The sequence below is a fragment of the Oncorhynchus mykiss genome, chromosome 17 (genome assembly GCF_013265735.2).
Source record: "Oncorhynchus mykiss isolate Arlee chromosome 17, USDA_OmykA_1.1, whole genome shotgun sequence".
NCBI classification, from domain to species: Eukaryota; Metazoa; Chordata; class Actinopteri; order Salmoniformes; family Salmonidae; genus Oncorhynchus; species Oncorhynchus mykiss.
In genome coordinates this window covers 71,514,362-71,532,896 of record NC_048581.1, presented here as the reverse complement: position 1 = coordinate 71,532,896, position 18,535 = coordinate 71,514,362, and the positions used below count along the sequence as shown (strand labels likewise).

The 18,535-nt window shown below is 51.4% G+C and overlaps 2 protein-coding genes across 5 annotated transcripts in view; one reads left to right on the top strand and one right to left on the bottom strand.

The window, feature by feature from the left end:
• The window catches only part of LOC110494502 (leucine-rich repeats and immunoglobulin-like domains 1), a 50,662-nt gene extending 37,029 nt beyond the window's left edge, over positions 1–13,633 (top strand). For all 3 annotated transcript variants that reach the window (XM_036950567.1, XM_036950569.1, XM_036950568.1), the window contains exons 10-18: positions 1,472–1,543; positions 1,969–2,040; positions 2,237–2,400; positions 2,695–3,015; positions 4,075–4,356; positions 10,420–10,848; positions 10,963–11,094; positions 11,243–11,527; positions 11,888–13,633. In XM_036950567.1, the coding sequence (XP_036806462.1) occupies positions 1,472–1,543; positions 1,969–2,040; positions 2,237–2,400; positions 2,695–3,015; positions 4,075–4,356; positions 10,420–10,848; positions 10,963–11,094; positions 11,243–11,527; positions 11,888–12,120 (1,990 nt within the window). In that variant the 3' untranslated portion in view covers positions 12,121–13,633. The remainder of the gene's footprint in view (positions 1–1,471; positions 1,544–1,968; positions 2,041–2,236; positions 2,401–2,694; positions 3,016–4,074; positions 4,357–10,419; positions 10,849–10,962; positions 11,095–11,242; positions 11,528–11,887) is intronic.
• Positions 13,634–14,530: 897 nt separating this feature from the next.
• Positions 14,531–18,535, bottom strand: part of slc25a26 (solute carrier family 25 member 26) — a 68,707-nt gene continuing 64,702 nt past the window's right edge. For both annotated transcript variants that reach the window (XM_036950570.1, XM_036950571.1), the window contains one exon: positions 14,531–14,887. In XM_036950570.1, coding sequence (XP_036806465.1) covers positions 14,791–14,887 — 97 coding nt within the window. In that variant the 3' untranslated portion in view covers positions 14,531–14,790. The remainder of the gene's footprint in view (positions 14,888–18,535) is intronic.

Genomic DNA, 18,535 nt, shown 5'->3' with positions numbered 1-18,535 from the left:
CTAAACAATCCTGGGATAAAAGATGGTGTCCAACCAAGGCCGTTCCCTGTGAGTGCTAGCCTATTGAAAGGGCTTTTCTATCAGCCTGCAAAATATGAGCCTCAGCAGCTCTGTCGGTCTCTAGCCCTGCTACTCTCTCTCTGCTCCACGGCCATGCCTTCCTGCCTGTTAGGGACTGAAAGAGGGTGAAATTGGCCCAGCGCTGGCACAATCCTTCCATCACACCAGAAAACAACACTCCCCAGCCCTGGGAAAAACAGAGAGAGAGGGGCGGGACATTAAAGTGTCCTCCACACGCTTTGTGTCCCAGATTGTGAAGGGAGAATGATCTGAGTTAACTTGTGCTCTCACAAGTGGCCACAAAAACAAACTATTTTCTCATTGCTCTTTTGAGGTGGAAAAATACATTAATATATTGAGTGTAGAAATTTTAGTTACATCATTAAAGTATTTTATTTTTTCCAAAATGTGATTACTCCATGAAGACAATGTGATTGGAATGAAAGGCAATGCAGACTGCTAGATGTGATGCTGGGAATAAGAACAATTTAAAAAATATTTATTTAAATATGCTAAATACGTTGGATGGAAGTGCAGTAATTTAGTGAGTAGTGGTTGTCTGTGATGAAGCCTGCTGTGCAGTCCATCTCCCTCTGTAGTCTAGAAACATAGACCTCTGGCTGATGTGGGGTCAGCAGTGAGTGACATCTCTGTCAGAAGCTGACCGGTTCTGTCCATGACCAGTTGTCTGCCTGGGGGGCCCCTAAACACAGAGGCTTTCTTATAGAACGCAATACCTCTTATCAACATGCATCTTAGTGTTAGCTAATCTCCCCCAAACAGATGCACGCCCAGTGGGTTTTGGAACATGGTTTGTATTCACATTGCACTGTGTAGAGTGTGGAGGAGGCGTGACAGGATTGAAAGGTTCTGATGCAGGGGTCTTAACTCTAAACCAGCCAACTGTGTCCATCCGCTCCTCCTGGGAAGGAAGGCAGAGAGAAGGGGAAGGAAGGATGGACGGAGGGAAGGGGAGAAGGAGGGAGGGTAGAGGTGTCTTTTGAAGAGCGGCTGGGATTAGACCCCCAGAGCTGCTTGTTCCTTGCTTGAACCTGCCTTGACAAGGCTACTTTTATTACTCTACAAGCTGTGTTGTCCCTCAGTGAGACAACCTGCTTTTCATGTGCCTCCCCCTGGCTCAGCCCCACCCTGTCATCGCTATTAAATACTAATAAAGATAAAAGTGGTCTTTGAAGAGCGGGGCCGGGAGAGCCAGGGCCCCGAGTCCCTCACCCTCCTAATCTCCACACAGTTCGGATTTCCAATACCTCAATCTTCTGGTCTTATCAGATTCAACCCCACTAATTGTGCATTTCTCCCCCTCTTCTCCTCCCTTACCCCTTCCTCTCTTTCACTTTCTCTCTCTCTTTCTCTCACGTTTATCGGCGCCCTTCATGTTTGGAAATTGCAGAACTCTGTTTGGGAACAAGATCAAGTCGGTGGCCAAGAAAGCCTTCTTAGGCCTGGAGGCCCTGGAGCACCTGTGAGTATCCCACAATGCACTGCATGCCCCCAAGTGCGGCTACCAAAAGTAGCTGCCTAAGAGGGCTGTTAGAAATGAAATAGCGTCTTTGTTAAAGGAGAAGACGGGCAGTTTGTGGGGCAAGCTGCTTCCCTCTCGTTAGAGGCAGCTTCAACTTTGGTCTTTTTCCCTGGTGCAGGGGAGAAAAGTGATTGAGCATATGGTCAGTTTGGTACAATAAATTTAATTTATATAAGCTCTTTCACAGACTGACCGTTAGGAAAAAAGTGATTTTGAAAAGCTGAAAAGTGACATTGGTCTTAAACGCCTGAATCTTTCCACCTTGCTTAAAGTAAGCCCTTGCTGGCCGTGACACCGCTGTGTGTGTTCCCGAGTCCCATTTATGTCAGTGCTGATGGGTGGCCCTCTGTTTAATGTCTCAACAGGAATCTGGGAGAGAATGCCATCCGCTCTATTCAGCCAGAGGCCTTCAGCAAGATGAGGAGCCTCAGGAACCTGTGAGTCTGCAATGATGAAAACACACACACACACACATTCCTCACACTTAGTCTCTGGAAACTGTGATTGTCTTCACAATGTTATGATATGGCTACACAATACTGCTGCAGTTCATTCTTTCAGATCAAAGCAAGTCTTTAAAGGAGAATGACAAACTGTTCAGTCCTAACAGCCCCCCCCCCCCCCCCCCCACAGGCTCATCCAGAGTGACAGGTTCCTGTGTGACTGTCAGCTCCACTGGTTCCCTGAGTGGCTGTTGACCCGGGGGCTACAGACGGGCGTAGAGGCTACCTGTGCCCATCCTGAAACCCTGAAGGGTGCCAGCATCTTCCAGGCCCCGCCAGAGAGCTTTGTCTGTGGTGAGTAAATCGTGTGTATTAGGGCTTTCTGTCAGACCGTGCAGCCAGCAGTGTTTTACATTCCAGCTCTTGCTTGTTTACTGTGTGTGTGTGATTTTGTTTTTTCTCCAAGTTTTTTGATGTAGGTTCACTGTCTGTTTGATCTGTGATGTGCTAATCCTTCCTTCCTTGTTTGTTTGTTTGTTTGTTTGTATGTATAGTATACATATCTCCTGTCACTGAGAAAACATTTGGTTACAAAGAATAATGCTTATGTAGGTTTATTGTCGTCCCTCCATCTCTCTCTTCCTGTAGATGACCTGCCTAAGCCCCAGATCACAGTGCAGCCAGAGACCACAGTGACGGTTCTGGGTAGTGACGTGCGCTTCACGTGCACGGCGGCCAGCAGCAGCAGCTCACCTATGACCTTCGCCTGGCGCAAAGACCAGGAGCTGCTCCGCCATGCAGAGGTGGAGAACCTCGCCCACCTGCGCGCTCACCACGGGGGGGTGATGGAGTACACCACCATTTTGCACCTGCGTCATGTGACCTTCACCCACGAGGGCCGATACCAGTGTATCATCACCAACCACTTTGGCTCCTCCTACTCTACCCAGGCCCGCCTCACTGTCAACGGTACGCCGCCAGGTCCTGAAGGGTTAAGGGTCTCCCAGTATGAGAGTGTGTGTGTTTGCATGTGGTGAGATCCTTTTCTCTCTGTAATATGCTGATTCAGTGGATATTTTGCCCAGTTAAACTCGTGTTATTCTAGTGGTAATTCTTAGCTTGAGCAAAGTCTCTTTGTCTCTCTGCATGTCTGTGTGTGTGTGTGTGTCTCTTTGTCTATCTGCATGTCTGTGTGTGTGTGTCTCTCTGCATGTCTCTGTGTGTGTGAGTCTCTGTCTCTCTGCATGTCTCTGTGTGTGTGTCTCTCTCTCTGCATGTCTCTGTGTGTCTCTCTCTCTCTGCATGTGTGCGTGAGTCTCTCTCTCTGCATGTCTCTGTGTGAGTCTCTGTCTGTGTGAGTCTCTGTGTGTGTGTGTGTGTGAGTCTCTCTGCATGTCTCTGTGTGTGTGTCTCTCTCTCTGTCTGTGTGAGTCTCTCTGCATGTCTCTGTGTGTGTGTCTCTCTGCATGTCTCTGTGTGTGTGTCTCTCTCTGCATGTCTCTGTGTGTGTGTGTCTCTCTCTGCATGTCTCTGTGTGTGTGTGTCTCTCTCTGCATGTCTCTGTGTGTGTGTGTCTCTCTCTGCATGTCTCTGTGTGTGTGTGTCTCTCTCTGCATGTCTCTGTGTGTGTGTGTCTCTCTCTGCATGTCTCTGTGTGTGTGTGTCTCTCTCTGCATGTCTCTGTGTGTGTGAGTCTCTCTCTGCATGTCTCTGTTTGTGTGAGTCTCTCTCTGCATGTCTCTGTGTGTGTGAGTCTCTCTCTGCATGTCTCTGTGTGTGCGAGTCTCTCTCTGCATGTCTCTGTGTGTGAGTCTCTGGGTGGAATTTGGAACAAATTGAATTAGGCGCGTTGTGGAGCTGACAGTGCCCATCTATTACACGCCCTGTCAGTTTGGCCAACAGATGCTGAGTGATTGGCTGCCCTGCCCACCCAAATCAAACCCTCTCCCTAAAACAGAGACTCTTGTGTTAACCTCTGTACTTCTCTGTTGTGGCTAACCCAGTGTGTCATATCTTCCTTTCCCACAGTCTTGCCTACGTTTGTGAAGACCCCTGGAGACAACACCATCCGTACGGGCACCACTGCCAAGCTTGAGTGTGCTGCTGAGGGGCACCCCACCCCCCAGATTGCCTGGCAGAAGGATGGGGGCACGGACTTCCCGGCGGCCCGCGAGCGGCGGATGCATGTGATGCCGGATGATGACGTGTTCTTCATCATGGACGTCAAGCCGGAGGACATGGGCGTGTACAGCTGCACCGCCAAAAACACAGCGGGCACCGTGTCTGCCAACGCCACCCTCACCGTGCTGGGTAAGACTGACTGCTGGTCACTAGGGCTGAGAAATGCCAGGGAACTCACAATACGACATTATCACCATACTTAGGTGTATTACGATTCTCACGATTCTATATGACGTTCCAAACAAATTGCTCTCTGCTGCAGAGGGGGCATGAGAAAATGAGTGTTGATTAGTCATGGAAATAAAAGTGCTGACAACATGCTGGCTCACTATTTTAAAAAGATGGAGAACAGGATCCTGTATTTTTGGCACAGGTACAGCTGACTAATGCTACCTAGCAAGAAAAAAATATATATACTTGAAGTCAAAGTATCAAAATAATATTGCGATATGTAACTGTATAGATTTTTTCCCCCTATTACTACTGGCAGCCTCGCCCCACGCCCACCGGCAGCCTATTCCCACGCCCACCGGCAGCCTATTCCCACGCCCACCGGCAGCCTATTCCCACGCCCACCGGCAGCCTATTCCCACGCCCACCGGCAGCCTATTCCCACGCCCACCGGCAGCCTATTCCCACGCCCACCGGCAGCCTATTCCCACGCCCACCGGCAGCCTATTCCCACGCCCACCGGCAGCCTATTCCCACGCCCACCGGCAACCTATTCCCACGCCCACCGGCAGCCTATTCCCACGCCCACCGGCAGCCTATTCCCACGCCCACCGGCAGCCTATTCCCACGCCCACCGGCAGCCTATTCCCACGCCCACCGGCAGCCTATTCCCACGCCCACCGGCAGCTTATTCCCACGCCCACCGGCAGCCTATTCCCACGCCCACCGGCAGCCTATTCCCACGCCCACCGGCAGCCTATTCCCACGCCCACCGGCAGCCTATTCCCACGCCCACCGGCAGCTTATTCCCACGCCCACCGGCAGCCTCGCCCCACGCCCACCGGCAGCCTATTCCCACGCCCACCGGCAGCCTATTCCCACGCCCACCGGCAGCCTATTCCCACGCCCACCGGCAGCCTATTCCCACGCCCACCGGCAGCCTATTCCCACGCCCACCGGCAGCCTATTCCCACGCCCACCGGCAGCCTATTCCCACGCCCACCGGCAGCCTATTCCCACGCCCACCGGCAGCCTATTCCCACGCCCACCGGCAACCTATTCCCACGCCCACCGGCAGCCTATTCCCACGCCCACCGGCAGCCTATTCCCACGCCCACCGGCAGCCTATTCCCACGCCCACCGGCAGCCTATTCCCACGCCCACCGGCAGCCTATTCCCACGCCCACCGGCAGCCTATTCCCACGCCCACCGGCAGCTTATTCCCACGCCCACCGGCAGCCTATTCCCACGCCCACCGGCAGCCTATTCCCACGCCCACCGGCAGCCTATTCCCACGCCCACCGGCAGCCTATTCCCACGCCCACCGGCAGCCTATTCCCACGCCCACCGGCAGCCTATTCCCACGCCCACCGGCAGCTTATTCCCACGCCCACCGGCAGCCTCGCCCCACGCCCACCGGCAGCCTATTCCCACACCCACCGGCAGCCTATTCCCACGCCCACCGGCAGCCTCGCCCCACGCCCACCGGCAGCCTATTCCCACGCCCACCGGCAGCCTATTCCCACGCCCACCGGCAGCCTATTCCCACGCCCACCGGCAGCCTATTCCCACGCCCACCGGCAGCCTATTCCCACGCCCACCGGCAGCCTATTCCCACGCCCACCGGCAGCCTATTCCCACGCCCACCGGCAGCCTATTCCCACGCCCACCGGCAGCCTATTCCCACGCCCACCGGCAGCCTATTCCCACGCCCACCGGCAGCCTATTCCCACGCCCACCGGCAGCTTATTCCCACGCCCACCGGCAGCCTATTCCCACGCCCACCGGCAGCCTATTCCCACGCCCACCGGCAGCCTATTCCCACGCCCACCGGCAGCCTATTCCCACGCCCACCGGCAGCCTATTCCCACGCCCACCGGCAGCCTATTCCCACGCCCACCGGCAGCTTATTCCCACGCCCACCGGCAGCCTCGCCCCACGCCCACCGGCAGCTTATTCCCACGCCCACCGGCAGCCTCGCCCCACGCCCACCGGCAGCCTATTCCCACACCCACCGGCAGCCTATTCCCACGCCCACCGGCAGCCTCGCCCCACGCCCACCGGCAGCCTATTCCCACGCCCACCGGCAGCCTATTCCCACGCCCACCGGCAGCCTCGCCCCACGCCCACCGGCAGCCTCGCCCCACGCCCACCGGCAGCCTCGCCCCACGCCCACCGGCAGCCTCGCCCCACGCCCACCGGCAGCCTATTCCCACGCCCACCGGCAGCCTATTCCCACGCCCACCGGCAGCCTCGCCCCACGCCACCGGCAGCCTCGCCCCACGCCCACCGGCAGCCTATTCCCACGCCCACCGGCAGCCTATTCCCACGCCCACCGGCAGCCTATTCCCACGCCCACCGGCAGCCTATTCCCACGCCCACCGGCAGCCTATTCCCACGCCCACCGGCAGCTTATTCCCACGCCCACCGGCAGCCTCGCCCCACGCCCACCGGCAGCCTATTCCCACACCCACCGGCAGCCTATTCCCACGCCCACCGGCAGCCTCGCCCCACGCCCACCGGCAGCCTCGCCCCACGCCCACCGGCAGCCTATTCCCACGCCCACCGGCAGCCTCGCCCCACGCCCACCGGCAGCCTCGCCCCACGCCCACCGGCAGCCTATTCCCACGCCCACCGGCAGCCTATTCCCACGCCCACCGGCAGCCTCGCCCCACGCCCACCGGCAGCCTATTCCCACCACCACCGGCAGCCTATTCCCACGCCCACCGGCAACCTATTCCCACGCCCACCGGCAGCCTCGCCCCACGCCCACCGGCAGCCTATTCCCACACCCACCGGCAGCCTATTCCCACGCCCACCGGCAGCCTATTCCCACGCCCACCGGCAGCCTATTCCCACGCCCACCGGCAGCCTATTGCCACGCCCACCGGCAGCCTCGCCCCACGCCCACCGGCAGCCTATTCCCACGCCCACCGGCAGCCTCGCCCCACGCCCACCGGCAGCCTCGCCCCACGCCCACCGGCAGCCTCGCCCCACGCCCACCGGCAGCCTCGCCCCACGCCCACCGGCAGCCTCGCCCCACGCCCACCGGCAGGCTATTCCCACGCCCACCGGCAGCCTATTCCCACGCCCACCGGCAGCCTATTCCCACGCCCACCGGCAGCCTATTCCCACGCCCACCGGCAGCCTCGCCCCACGCCCACCGGCAGCCTCGCCCCACGCCCACCGGCAGCCTCGCCCCACGCCCACCGGCAGCCTCGCCCACCGGCAGCCTCGCCCCACGCCCACCGGCAGCCTCGCCCCACGCCCACCGGCAGCCTCGCCCCACGCTGAGCTCATTGTAGTGGCTGAGCTCATTGTAGTGGCTGAGCTCATTGTAGTGGCTGGGCTCATTGTAGTGGCTGAGCTCATTGTAGTGGCTGGGCTCATTGTAGTGGCTGGGCTCATTGTAGTGGCTGGGCTCATTGTAGTGGATGGGCTCATTGTAGTGGATGGGCTCATTGTAGTGGATGGGCTCATTGTAGTGGCTGGGCTCATTGTAGTGGCTGGGCTCATTGTAGTGGCTGGGCTCATTGTAGTGGCTGGGCTCATTGTAGTGGCTGGGCTCATTGTAGTGGCTGGGCTCATTGTAGTGGCTGAGCTCATTGTAGTGGCTGGGCTCATTGTAGTGGCTGAGCTCATTGTAGTGGCTGGGCACATTGTAGTGGCTGAGCTCATTGTAGTGGCTGGGCTCATTGTAGTGGCTGGGCTCATTGTAGTGGCTGGGCTCATTGTAGTGGCTGAGCTCATTGTAGTGGCTGAGCTCATTGTAGTGGCTGAGCTCATTGTAGTGGCTGGGCTCATTGTAGTGGCTGGGCTCATTGTAGTGGCTGAGCTCATTGTAGTGGCTGGGCTCACTGTAGTGGCTGGGCTCACTGTAGTGGCTGGGCTCACTGTAGTGGCTGGGCTCATTGTAGTGGCTGGGCTCATTGTAGTGGCTGGGCTCACTGTAGTGGCTGGGCTCACTGTAGTGGCTGGGCTCATTGTAGTGGCTGGGCTCACTGTAGTATATAGAACAGTATGAAACATGGAAACTACATGTTCGACTCCGTTCCAGCCATTACAATGAGCTCAGCCTCCCATACATTTACATTTTTAGTCATTTAGAAGATGCTCTTATCCAGAGTGACTTACAGTTAGTGCATTAGTTTTAAGATGGCTAGGTGGGACTTAGTTAGTGCATTAGTTTTAAGATGGCTAGGTGGGACTTACAGTTAGTGCATTAGTTTTAAGATGGCTAGGTGGGACTTACAGTTAGTGCATTAGTTTTAAGATGGCTAGGTGGGACTTACAGTTAGTGCATTAGTTTTAAGATGGCTAGGTGGGACTTACAGTTAGTGCATTAGTTTTAAGATAGCTAGGTGGGACTTACAGTTAGTGCATTAGTTTTAAGATAGCTAGGTGGGACTTACAGTTAGTGCATTAGTTTTAAGATAGCAAGGTGGGACTTAGTTAGTGCATTAGTTTTAAGATAGCTAGGTGGGACTTACAGTTAGTGCATTAGTTTTAAGATAGCTAGGTGGGACTTACAGTTAGTGCATTAGTTTTAAGATGGCTAGGTGGGACTTAGCTCGTTGGGACTTACAGTTAGTTTTAAGATGGCTAGGTGGGACTTAGCTCGTTGGGACTTATAGTTAGTGCATTAGTTTTAAGATGGCTCGGTGGGACTTACAGTTAGTGCATTAGTTTTAAGATGGCTAGGTGGGACTTACAGTTAGTGCATTAGTTTTAAGATGGCTAGGTGGGACTTAGCTCGTTGGGACTTACAGTTAGTTTTAAGATGGCTAGGTGGGACTTAGCTCGTTGGGACTTATAGTTAGTGCATTAGTTTTAAGATGGCTCGGTGGGACTTACAGTTAGTGCATTAGTTTTAAGATGGCTCGGTGGGACTTACAGTTAGTGCATTAGTTTTAAGATGGCTCAGTGGGACTTACAGTTAGTGCATTAGTTTTAAGATGGCTCGGTGGGACTTACAGTTAGTGCATTAGTTTTAAGATAGCTAGGTGGGACTTACAGTTAGTGCATTAGTTTTAAGATGGCTCGGTGGGACTTACAGTTAGTGCATTAGTTTTAAGATAGCTAGGTGGTACAATCACATCACAGTCATGGTAAGTACATTTTTCCTCAATACAGTAGATATCAATAAAGTCAGAGCTAGTGGGGGGGGGGGGGGGGGTGTGAGTTCACTATTATTATTATTTCTAGAGCGCCTCCCACCAGTCTCCCCTGCCCTGTACATACATCACATTAATCTGGCCAGTTAGCATTCCTGCATACCTCCTACATAACGCTTCCTACATAATGCCACCTAACTAACACAGCCCTCAATGTTTGAGGATTCATGGCTTACCTTCACATGACCATAATATAGACACTAAGTCTAAAAATGAACACTTAGTAAACTGCTCTAAAGCCAGCTGTGAACTGGTGAGCCTTGGTCCTAGAATGAAATGCTTCTGGCAGCTGTGGCCTTCCTTGAAGTCAGAGGTCAGGGTAGGGGTCAGATGGGGGAGGGTAGGATAGAGGGACTTCACAGAGGGGTTTTTGTTAACTGTTCTCACCCCTCCTCAGGGTGGGAGGGAGACTGCAGGCCTCCATTCTTCTAGAGGGGCTTCTATTGGACGTGTAAGGGCTTGGTCTACAGCTATGTGAATTTGATGAGATCACATATTGTCAAGTACTGTGGATGTGTAAGGGCTTGGTCTGCTCTACCTTATGTAGTGCTTTTAGTCCAGAACAACTCCTCCCAGGGACACGAGGTAGCAACAGCCCTCAGGAGTGGCTCTGTATGTTTAGTCATGCATGTGGAAAGAAAAGTCAGCGCTGAGGCCCAGTCTGAAGAGGTGGAGTAGATCGAGTGAGATCATGATGTTCTATATCACTCTGTGTTGAACAAAGCATAATGGACCATCACCCGTTGTCATTGTGTAGTTTGATATGAAGTGTTGAGTAGAGTTGGGATTGACCAGTCTGCTCTGGTGGGAAGACTACACTTTGACCTGTGACCCCTCCTGTCTACAGAGACACCCCACCTGGCCCAGGAGCTGGAGGACCGTAGTGTGGTGGTGGGGGAGACTGTAGTCCTGCAGTGTAAGGCGCTAGGCAGTCCCCTACCCAAAATCACCTGGCTGAGGAACGACCAGCCCTTCCGCCCCTCTGACCGACACCACTTCACCCCCGGCAACCAGCTGCTGGTCATCAGCAGCGCCGCCGTAGAGGACGCTGGGAGGTACACGTGCGTCATGTCCAACAGGCTGGGCACGGAGCGTGCCCACAGCCAGCTGAGTGTCCGCCACTCCGCCTGCGCCGCTACGCCCGGCCCCAGCACCGTCACGGTGGGCATCATAATCATCGCTGTGGTGACTAGCATCGTGGTGACCTCTCTGGTGTGGGTGTGCATCATCTACCAGACGCGCAAGAAGAGCGAGGAGTGCAGCGTCACCAACACGGGTGAGAGGGAGCTCATGTAGTTCTACTCGTCACAGGGAATGGCTGTTCACCATCCATGTGTTGCGTTGGTGACCGTAGTTTGTGCTGATGGTGATGGTTTCTCTCCCCTCCCAGATGAGACCAATGTGCCCCCGGACGTCCCCAGCTACCTGTCCTCCCAGGGGACCCTCTCGGAGCGCCAGGATGTGTGTGTCCGTGTGGAGGCTGGTGGTGGACCTCTGCCCAACACGCACACAGACAACACAGGTAGTGTGTTCAGTTTGATTTCCATATGAACCTCCAATACTCACACATGACTGATCAGTGAATGTTTTCTTTACATCGCCTCTAAATTCATGAAACTGTGGAAAAGGGTGGGCGTGGTAATAATGACGTTCTCTCTTGTCTGGTCTAGGTTACGGTGAGGCTGTAGTGTGTACAGAGTGTATGGAGAATGGGAATAGCTACTCCAAGTCAGACTCAGACTACCTTCCCCAGGGACTGGGACCTGTAGGCCTGGAGTACCAACAACACCTCCACCACATGGACTACAGCATACCCTTAGGGGTGGACACAGGACCCTACACCGCCTCCCTCTGCAACGGGACCTCCAATGGAGTTAGAAGGGACGCCCAGCCACCTGCGTTTCCCAGCAACCACAACGTATTGTCATCACAGAGAAACCACGACGACAGAAAAGGTAGAGTGCTCTTTCTATTCCACACTGTTGAGGACAGGATGAGGAATGGTAGAAATTATGTTATGGATGGAGCCCGTAGCTGTGTAGATCAGCCTGCCATGACAAATCACAGTGAAGGGAATTTGATGAAAAGCCGCATTGAGTTGCCGTCGCTGCCTGACTCACAGGGGAGCAGGTCGGGTCTTGTCCTGGGATGCTGTACATTTTGGCAAGGAACTGTCTGGGAGGAATTAGGGGTCAGAATCCGATCCTTGCTTCATAATGTCAAATTAGCCATATGGATGCAATCCATAGCCTTGAGCTCTGCACAGATAGGGGTCTTGATTGTGTGTTCTCTTCTCTCTCGGTTTTCCCTCCCAGATACCTCAGTGAACAGGACGGGACAGACAACGTTAGTGTGCTCCCTTTCCCAAGTGGAGGCCTTCCACAAGCCGGTGAAACTCTGCCCCGTAACAAGCCAATACACACTGGACACAGACTGTGAGCCAGAGCTCAGACAGACTCTCCTCTCTAATGGACATACTCCCAGAGCCTTCCAGAGCCATGCACCCCCCTCAGGAGAGCCAGTGACTAGCAGGCTCTCCCCACCCTGACACTATCAGACTCACTAGCCCTGAGTTGACTTGTTCTTTGCACTGGGAACTGCTACCTCAAACAGAGAGGCCAAGATCTGATCCTGTCCCCTGTTTGGACTAACGAGGCAGGAGCAGGGAGGGGCGTCTGGAGTTTAAGGCGGCGCTTGTGTGGGTGGTGTCCCGTCTGAGCGTATCAGATGTACATACTGAAAACCTTCTCCTGGGAGGTGCCAACCAATCTTAGCTCCTAAATGTGACTTGCATTTGAAGCATGCAAATGTAGGTAATATTGTAGAGTAATGTGTGAAAGAGAGAGAGCTATACCATTGGACAATTGACTGTACATAAGAGTTTTCATGTATATTATATAACTTTTACAAAGAGTATTTGAAATGATTCTGTGCATGACAAGGAACGGAGTGATGGTATTTTTTGTTGTCTTTAACAAGCCTTGTCAGCCTCTACCTACCTGCTTCAACTGCCGTGCCTTATTGCATGATCAAAGAAACCACTAACCAGACTCTTAGTATAGCAGAGCTGTGAGAGCTATCGGTACACTTTGTCAAACCACGGAACACTTTATTGCACTTGGAATGTTGTTTGACAAATGCAAACGCTGCCCATCATGGCCTTAAACCATAACTCATATTTACTGGTATTTTATGAAGGAAGGGCTTTGATTTGGGTACAACATGGAACAAGGGGGGTTTGGGATATGAAATGAGGTTTTGGATGTTTAAGCACTTTTGTACTACTCATACCTAATAGGAATGTAAGAGTTCTGAGTCAGGAAACGTGTCACATTTCTGACATAGCGATGGAATGTCAAGGTACTGACCACCACTTCAGTTGGCTTTGGTTTAGGGACTACGTCCTCCACGGTGCCTCAGCTCCCATTTCTTTTCTTTTGTCCAACTAAAGGCCCAGATCCTTTGAATTCACATTTGTCATGAATGTTGGTCCAACTTTTAAAATCATTAGTCCCCCACCCCCATCCCAATATGTTCAGCTATAACATGAACCTGCCATGCTGTAAAGGGAATGAGGAACTCACCAGGAGGCATTTTGAGACTGTTGTCACACTGTTCACACAGGGAATGGCCAGTATTTAGCCTTTGTCATAGCACCACACATCCTCATCATAATGGTACTAGTACAACCTGTTTAATCATTCAGGAACTTTTGACTGGTACAAACAATCTCTTCATTTTATAAAACTGCTTACTGCTGGGAAACTTGTGAAATGTACTCTTGCCAAACCGAGGAAAAATGCCCCATCTTTAGGCCTGGATACACTGAATGTCAGATTAAACAGAATTACATTACATTTTTTTCTGTAAACACTTGCTATTTGCGGTATCAAAGGCTCAAATTGTTTGACATTTTAGCATATTCTTTAGAGAACAGGAATTCTAGATGGTCAGTCAGTTGTCATATCATCCCACGGGGGTGACATGCAGTAATTTATTTCAGTCAACTGAATCCATTGTACCAATGTCAAAGTTTAAACATTAAAGTGTCTAAAATCACATTTTGTGGAGTGTGTTTTTCCTTGCCTTTGTGGTTCAATGTCATCTCAAATTTATAAGGGGGCCAGGCAAAGCAAAATGATATAGACTACTTGAATTAGCAGGTTTGTCAAAGGTATCGAACTCATTCATGTTTCTTCTGTCTCTATGCAAATACATTGGAGGTTCATCTCTAAAGCCAGGGTTTAATTGTAAATTATAGGCTTGGCGAATGTCCTTAAGTCCATATTGAATGAGGGACAGTGGCTGGACGGATGCATGTCAGTTACCTGACAGCCTCCAGGACAGGACTTAGCCCTCTGGTAAACCCACCTGTGTAACATTGCTCTCCCAGGCTTTAATGGTCTTTACCTTCCCCCTCAACTGACATCTGAAGGACACAATGGGAGTTATTGACAAGTGTTTTTGGAAAACCAATTTTATATTCCAAGAAACATTTTGATGCTTGCTCAACACTCGATGTTCACCAATGCATTAGAGTAAAAGGTTAATCTATTCAGGATATCCTGTTTTTAATACTAGGAAAAACCGGAAAAATTAAATTGTACATGTTTTAATACTATTCCTTCGATGGAAGTTGGCTAAAGTACATTATCCATCCATCTGCATTAATGTGGCGACAGTTGTGACAAATCCTGTAATAAATGAGTGTTTAATCCAGCAGAAACACAGGCCCTAGGTCCCATCTAGCACTGATATGACAGGTGGATGCAGGTGGATGAGCTCATGATGCTTCTTCTCGAATAGGCTTTCTGGTGGCTCTTTGCTGCAGGTGGTTTTGTTTACCGTGTTTCCATACTGAATAACGGAGAGCAGTAACCTTGGACGGACAAACTACTGTGAGGTGATTATTCCACCATTTAACTACCCAGCTTCAGACAATGAACTGGAGAAAGTGGTGACATTGTATAAAAATATGGCTTTTAATAACATTTCCACTCACATGGTCACAGTGAAGATACTCGGCTCAGAGGTATGCGATCCTTGCTGTTAAAATGGAATTCACGCAGTTAAACTCAATCTGCAGCGCACTGATGAGCAGGAACGCAGACCTCTGGGTAATGCGATCAGGGATGACTCACACCAGGTGTCCCTCCTCGGGGGCCAGTTCAGGCTGGGTCAGCACAGCACACCTGCCTTCATCCCCAGGCCAGGGTCTTTATAGCAGGGTGCGTCGGACCTTCTCATAAGCACCCAGGAAGATAAAACCTCCCAGACTGATGGACGTGACTCGAGGTATAGTGCCAGAAAACAGACTGAAAAGACAAACAAAATTGCATCAGGTATTATGCAAGAGTAACATGTTACTTGTTTTATTTGACTAGGTCTTGTTCCATATTTCTCTGCTAAGATGTATGTTCTGAGAGGGATTTCATGCTATTTTCGGAAACAGGGGCTTATTAAGATGATCTAGAGTCAGTTTCAGAAGCTAAGGAACAGAAAAGCTGTTTCTGAGTCAGTTTTAGAAGCTAGGAGACTGGAGAGTCTGTTCTGAAGGCAAATTTAGAAGACAGGAGACTGGGGAGGATGATTTAGAGTGAGTTTTCGAAGACAAGGGACTAGAGAGGATGTTTTAGAGTCAGTTATTGAAGACAGGAGACTGGGGAGGATGATTTAGAGTGAGTTTTTGAAGACAAGGGACTAGAGAGGATGTTTTAGAGTCAGTTATTGAAGACAGGAGACTGGGGAGGCTGTTTTAAAGACAGCTTTAGAAGCTAGGGGACTGAAAAGCTGTTTTAGAGTCAGTTATTGAAGACAGGAGACTGGGGAGGCTGTTTTAAAGACAGCTTTAGAAGCTAGGGGACTGAAAAGCTGTTTTAGAGTCAGTTATTGAAGACAGGAGACTGGGGAGGCTGTTTTAAAGACAGCTTTAGAAGCTAGGGGACTGAAAAGCTGTTTTAGAGTCAGTTATTGAAGACAGGAGACTGGGGAGGCTGTTTTAAAGACAGCTTTAGAAGCTAGGGGACTGAAAAGCTGTTTTAGAGTCAGTTATTGAAGACAGGAGACTGGGCAGGATGTTTTTCAGTCCATTTAGAAAGACAGGGGAGTGGATTGGCTGTTTTAGAAGCTAGGGGAGTAGAATGTTGTTTCAAAGAAAGTTTTAGAAGTTAGGGGACTCTCCAGACTGTTGATGTTGTGGAGGTCAGGGGATGGTGACAGGCCATGAGAGTATGCCAAGGCCCTTTTCCACACAACTGTTTTGTGGATTACTGCTGAACCCCCTGATGGGCCTCCCTGGAGCTTGATCTGTCTGCCTGACTGATGGCCAGATGACATCCACACACGTCCCTCTGTCCATTCGTGCGGCCGTCCAGCAACAGCCTCAACTGGCTCAGCTCAGACACCCCGGATCAGCCCAGTCATTCCTCGCTCTCTTTTTCTCCCTCTCTCTTCTCCATTCTCTTGTACACACACTATAGCATTTACTCTCCCCTCTCCCCACAGACTGGAAATATAATGGGTCCTATCCATTGGACTGATTTATTCCTTACTGAGAACCCCCACTCTGCCACTACACCCCTACACTCCTCGGTCGGTTCGTCGATCTGTCTGCCCTGCCTCTGCTCTGGCCAGCAGCTCGAACTGCTCTCAGTGCCTTGGATGCTCCAGGGCTGACCTACGTAACACAACAGACCCCAGAGGCCTGGGACACCTGTAGGGGCTGTGGTGAGGTTTTATGGCCCTCCATTTAGAAATGGGGTCACAAATGGTCTAACCGCTAATACATCAATTTTGTCAACTGCAAATCTGTACAAGGTGCCAAGCACGTCAGGGATCTCTCAACTATCCCAGCCATTTACAGAACTGCACGTTTAGGAATGCTCCTAGTCGGATCGGGTGTTTTGGAGAGGCTGCGCTCGTGTGTGTGTGTGTGAGCGCGTGTGGGTGTGTAAATGCTTAAGCTGGAACAAATGAGCAAGGGGACATTTCTCAAAGCTTGTCATCCTGCCCTTCAGTTTGCTCTTTGCAGAGTTATCACCTTCGACTGAAATAGAAGTAAACACCCACTGTGTGTGAATCTCAACCTTTTCCATCACACACGTTATATATCAAAATATAGTCCTTTTCGAAACGCTCATGTGGTAGGCTGCCAGTGCCTGAATGAAGCCAATGTTGTTTCAAACAACAAGCCAAGGAAAGCAATAGACAGAAAACAATGTCCCATTTTCAGTATCTGCCCATGTGAAAGATTGATTTGGCAATGGGTCAGCACAGTTCTTAAAGTGTTCTAAGATTCTAAATTCTCCAGACCACCTCCACGTGTTCTGGCTCACAACAGTGTGTCACTTCCTGTCTGGGAGAAGCCCCACCTGTGGAACAAGATGGCTGAACTTCTCCCATAAACCTCTGGGGCTCGCTGACTCACTAACATCAGCAGCCTGCCAGCCACACAGATCAGTCAGGCCCTGAACACCGGCCAATCACCTCACAGCCTCCTAACCGCACAGCCTAAAATACACCGAGTCCTCAGCAGGAGAGAGAGAGCTGCTCATCACAGGCTTTGGTCTTAATCATGTTGAGAACCAGTGGTCTTAGATACACCACATGTCTTCACCTCCTTTTGATCAGGAGCACTTTTCTTCTCATTAATCATCTGCATCATTTCATTAAATTAAATTCTACTTCCTTTAATTCACATTCTATTTAAATTCTTCACCTGTGGGTTGTGGCCAATTCAAAATCAATTACAATTCAAGAATTGAATTGGAATTAAAATGCAATTTGCAATTCAATTCAGAATTGACCCCAACCCTGGAGCAGACAGTTGGGTTCAAAGTCTGAGCAGTAGGTTTAGGTCATGCGAAGTGGAGCTGACTTGGTGAACTCAGGTTTACATTGTTTTGGCGTGTTTCAGATTCATTCTGGTTGGTTTGGGGAGGTCCTGGCTGTCCATGTGTTTTGGTTAGTGTGGTGAGGAGGCAGGCAGGGCTCGGCAGTGCTCTGGGGCACAGCAAACAGCGGCAGCGTAGCCTAGTGGTTAGAGCGTTGGACTAGTAACCGGAAGGTTGTGAGTTCAAACCCCCGAGCTGACAAGGTACAAATCTGTCGTTCTGCCCCTGAACAGGCAGTTAACCCACTGTTCCCAGGCCGTCATTGAAAATAAGAATTTGTTCTTAACTGACTTGCCTGGTTAAATAAAGGTAAAAATAAAAAAAAAAAAACAGATGGAAGCACTTTATGGCTTCACTAGACTGCAATTGGGCCTATTACCATAATTCAAGCTTTAAAGCCCCAGCCCCGGCGTAACTGCCAAGTCCTTTCCCTATGGAATCACGACACTGCTTTTCCTTCCTCTGGTTGTCCCAGAGAGACTGTGTGTATCACTATCAGGGGAAGGCATTTGGGGAACTCCATGTTGTACGGTTTATTATGCTTGCTCCTTCAGCTGTACAGAAAACCTCCCTCTGCAGCTATCTTATCAGTAAACCAAGAGTTAGAGAAGAGAAGGAAAAAAAGTCCAGAAAAAGAGAGACAAAATATCGAAGAAGAGGGGGAACATCAAAGAATACTCTTTCAATTAGGGGCGGCTTGTCGAGGCAGCTGGGAGGCTTAGGGTAGAGACTTTTCTACAAGGTATCCCTCTGTATGACGGCTTCATGAGCATAAGAAGAGCCATTCAATAACAAGCCCACCCCGTCCCTGGTCTTCTCTCTCCCCAGCCGAGTGTGTTGAAGCCCACCCCGTCCCTGGTCTTCTCTCTCCCCAGCTGAGTGTGTTGAAGCCCACCCCGTCCCCGGTCTTCTCTCTCCCCAGCGGAGTGTGTTGAAGCCCACCCCGTCCCTGGTCTTCTCTCTCCCCAGCCGAGTGTGTTGAAGCCCACCCCGTCCCCGGTCTTCTCTCTCCCCAGCGGAGTGTGTTGAAGCCCACCCCGTCCCTGGTCTTCTCTCTCCCCAGCCGAGTGT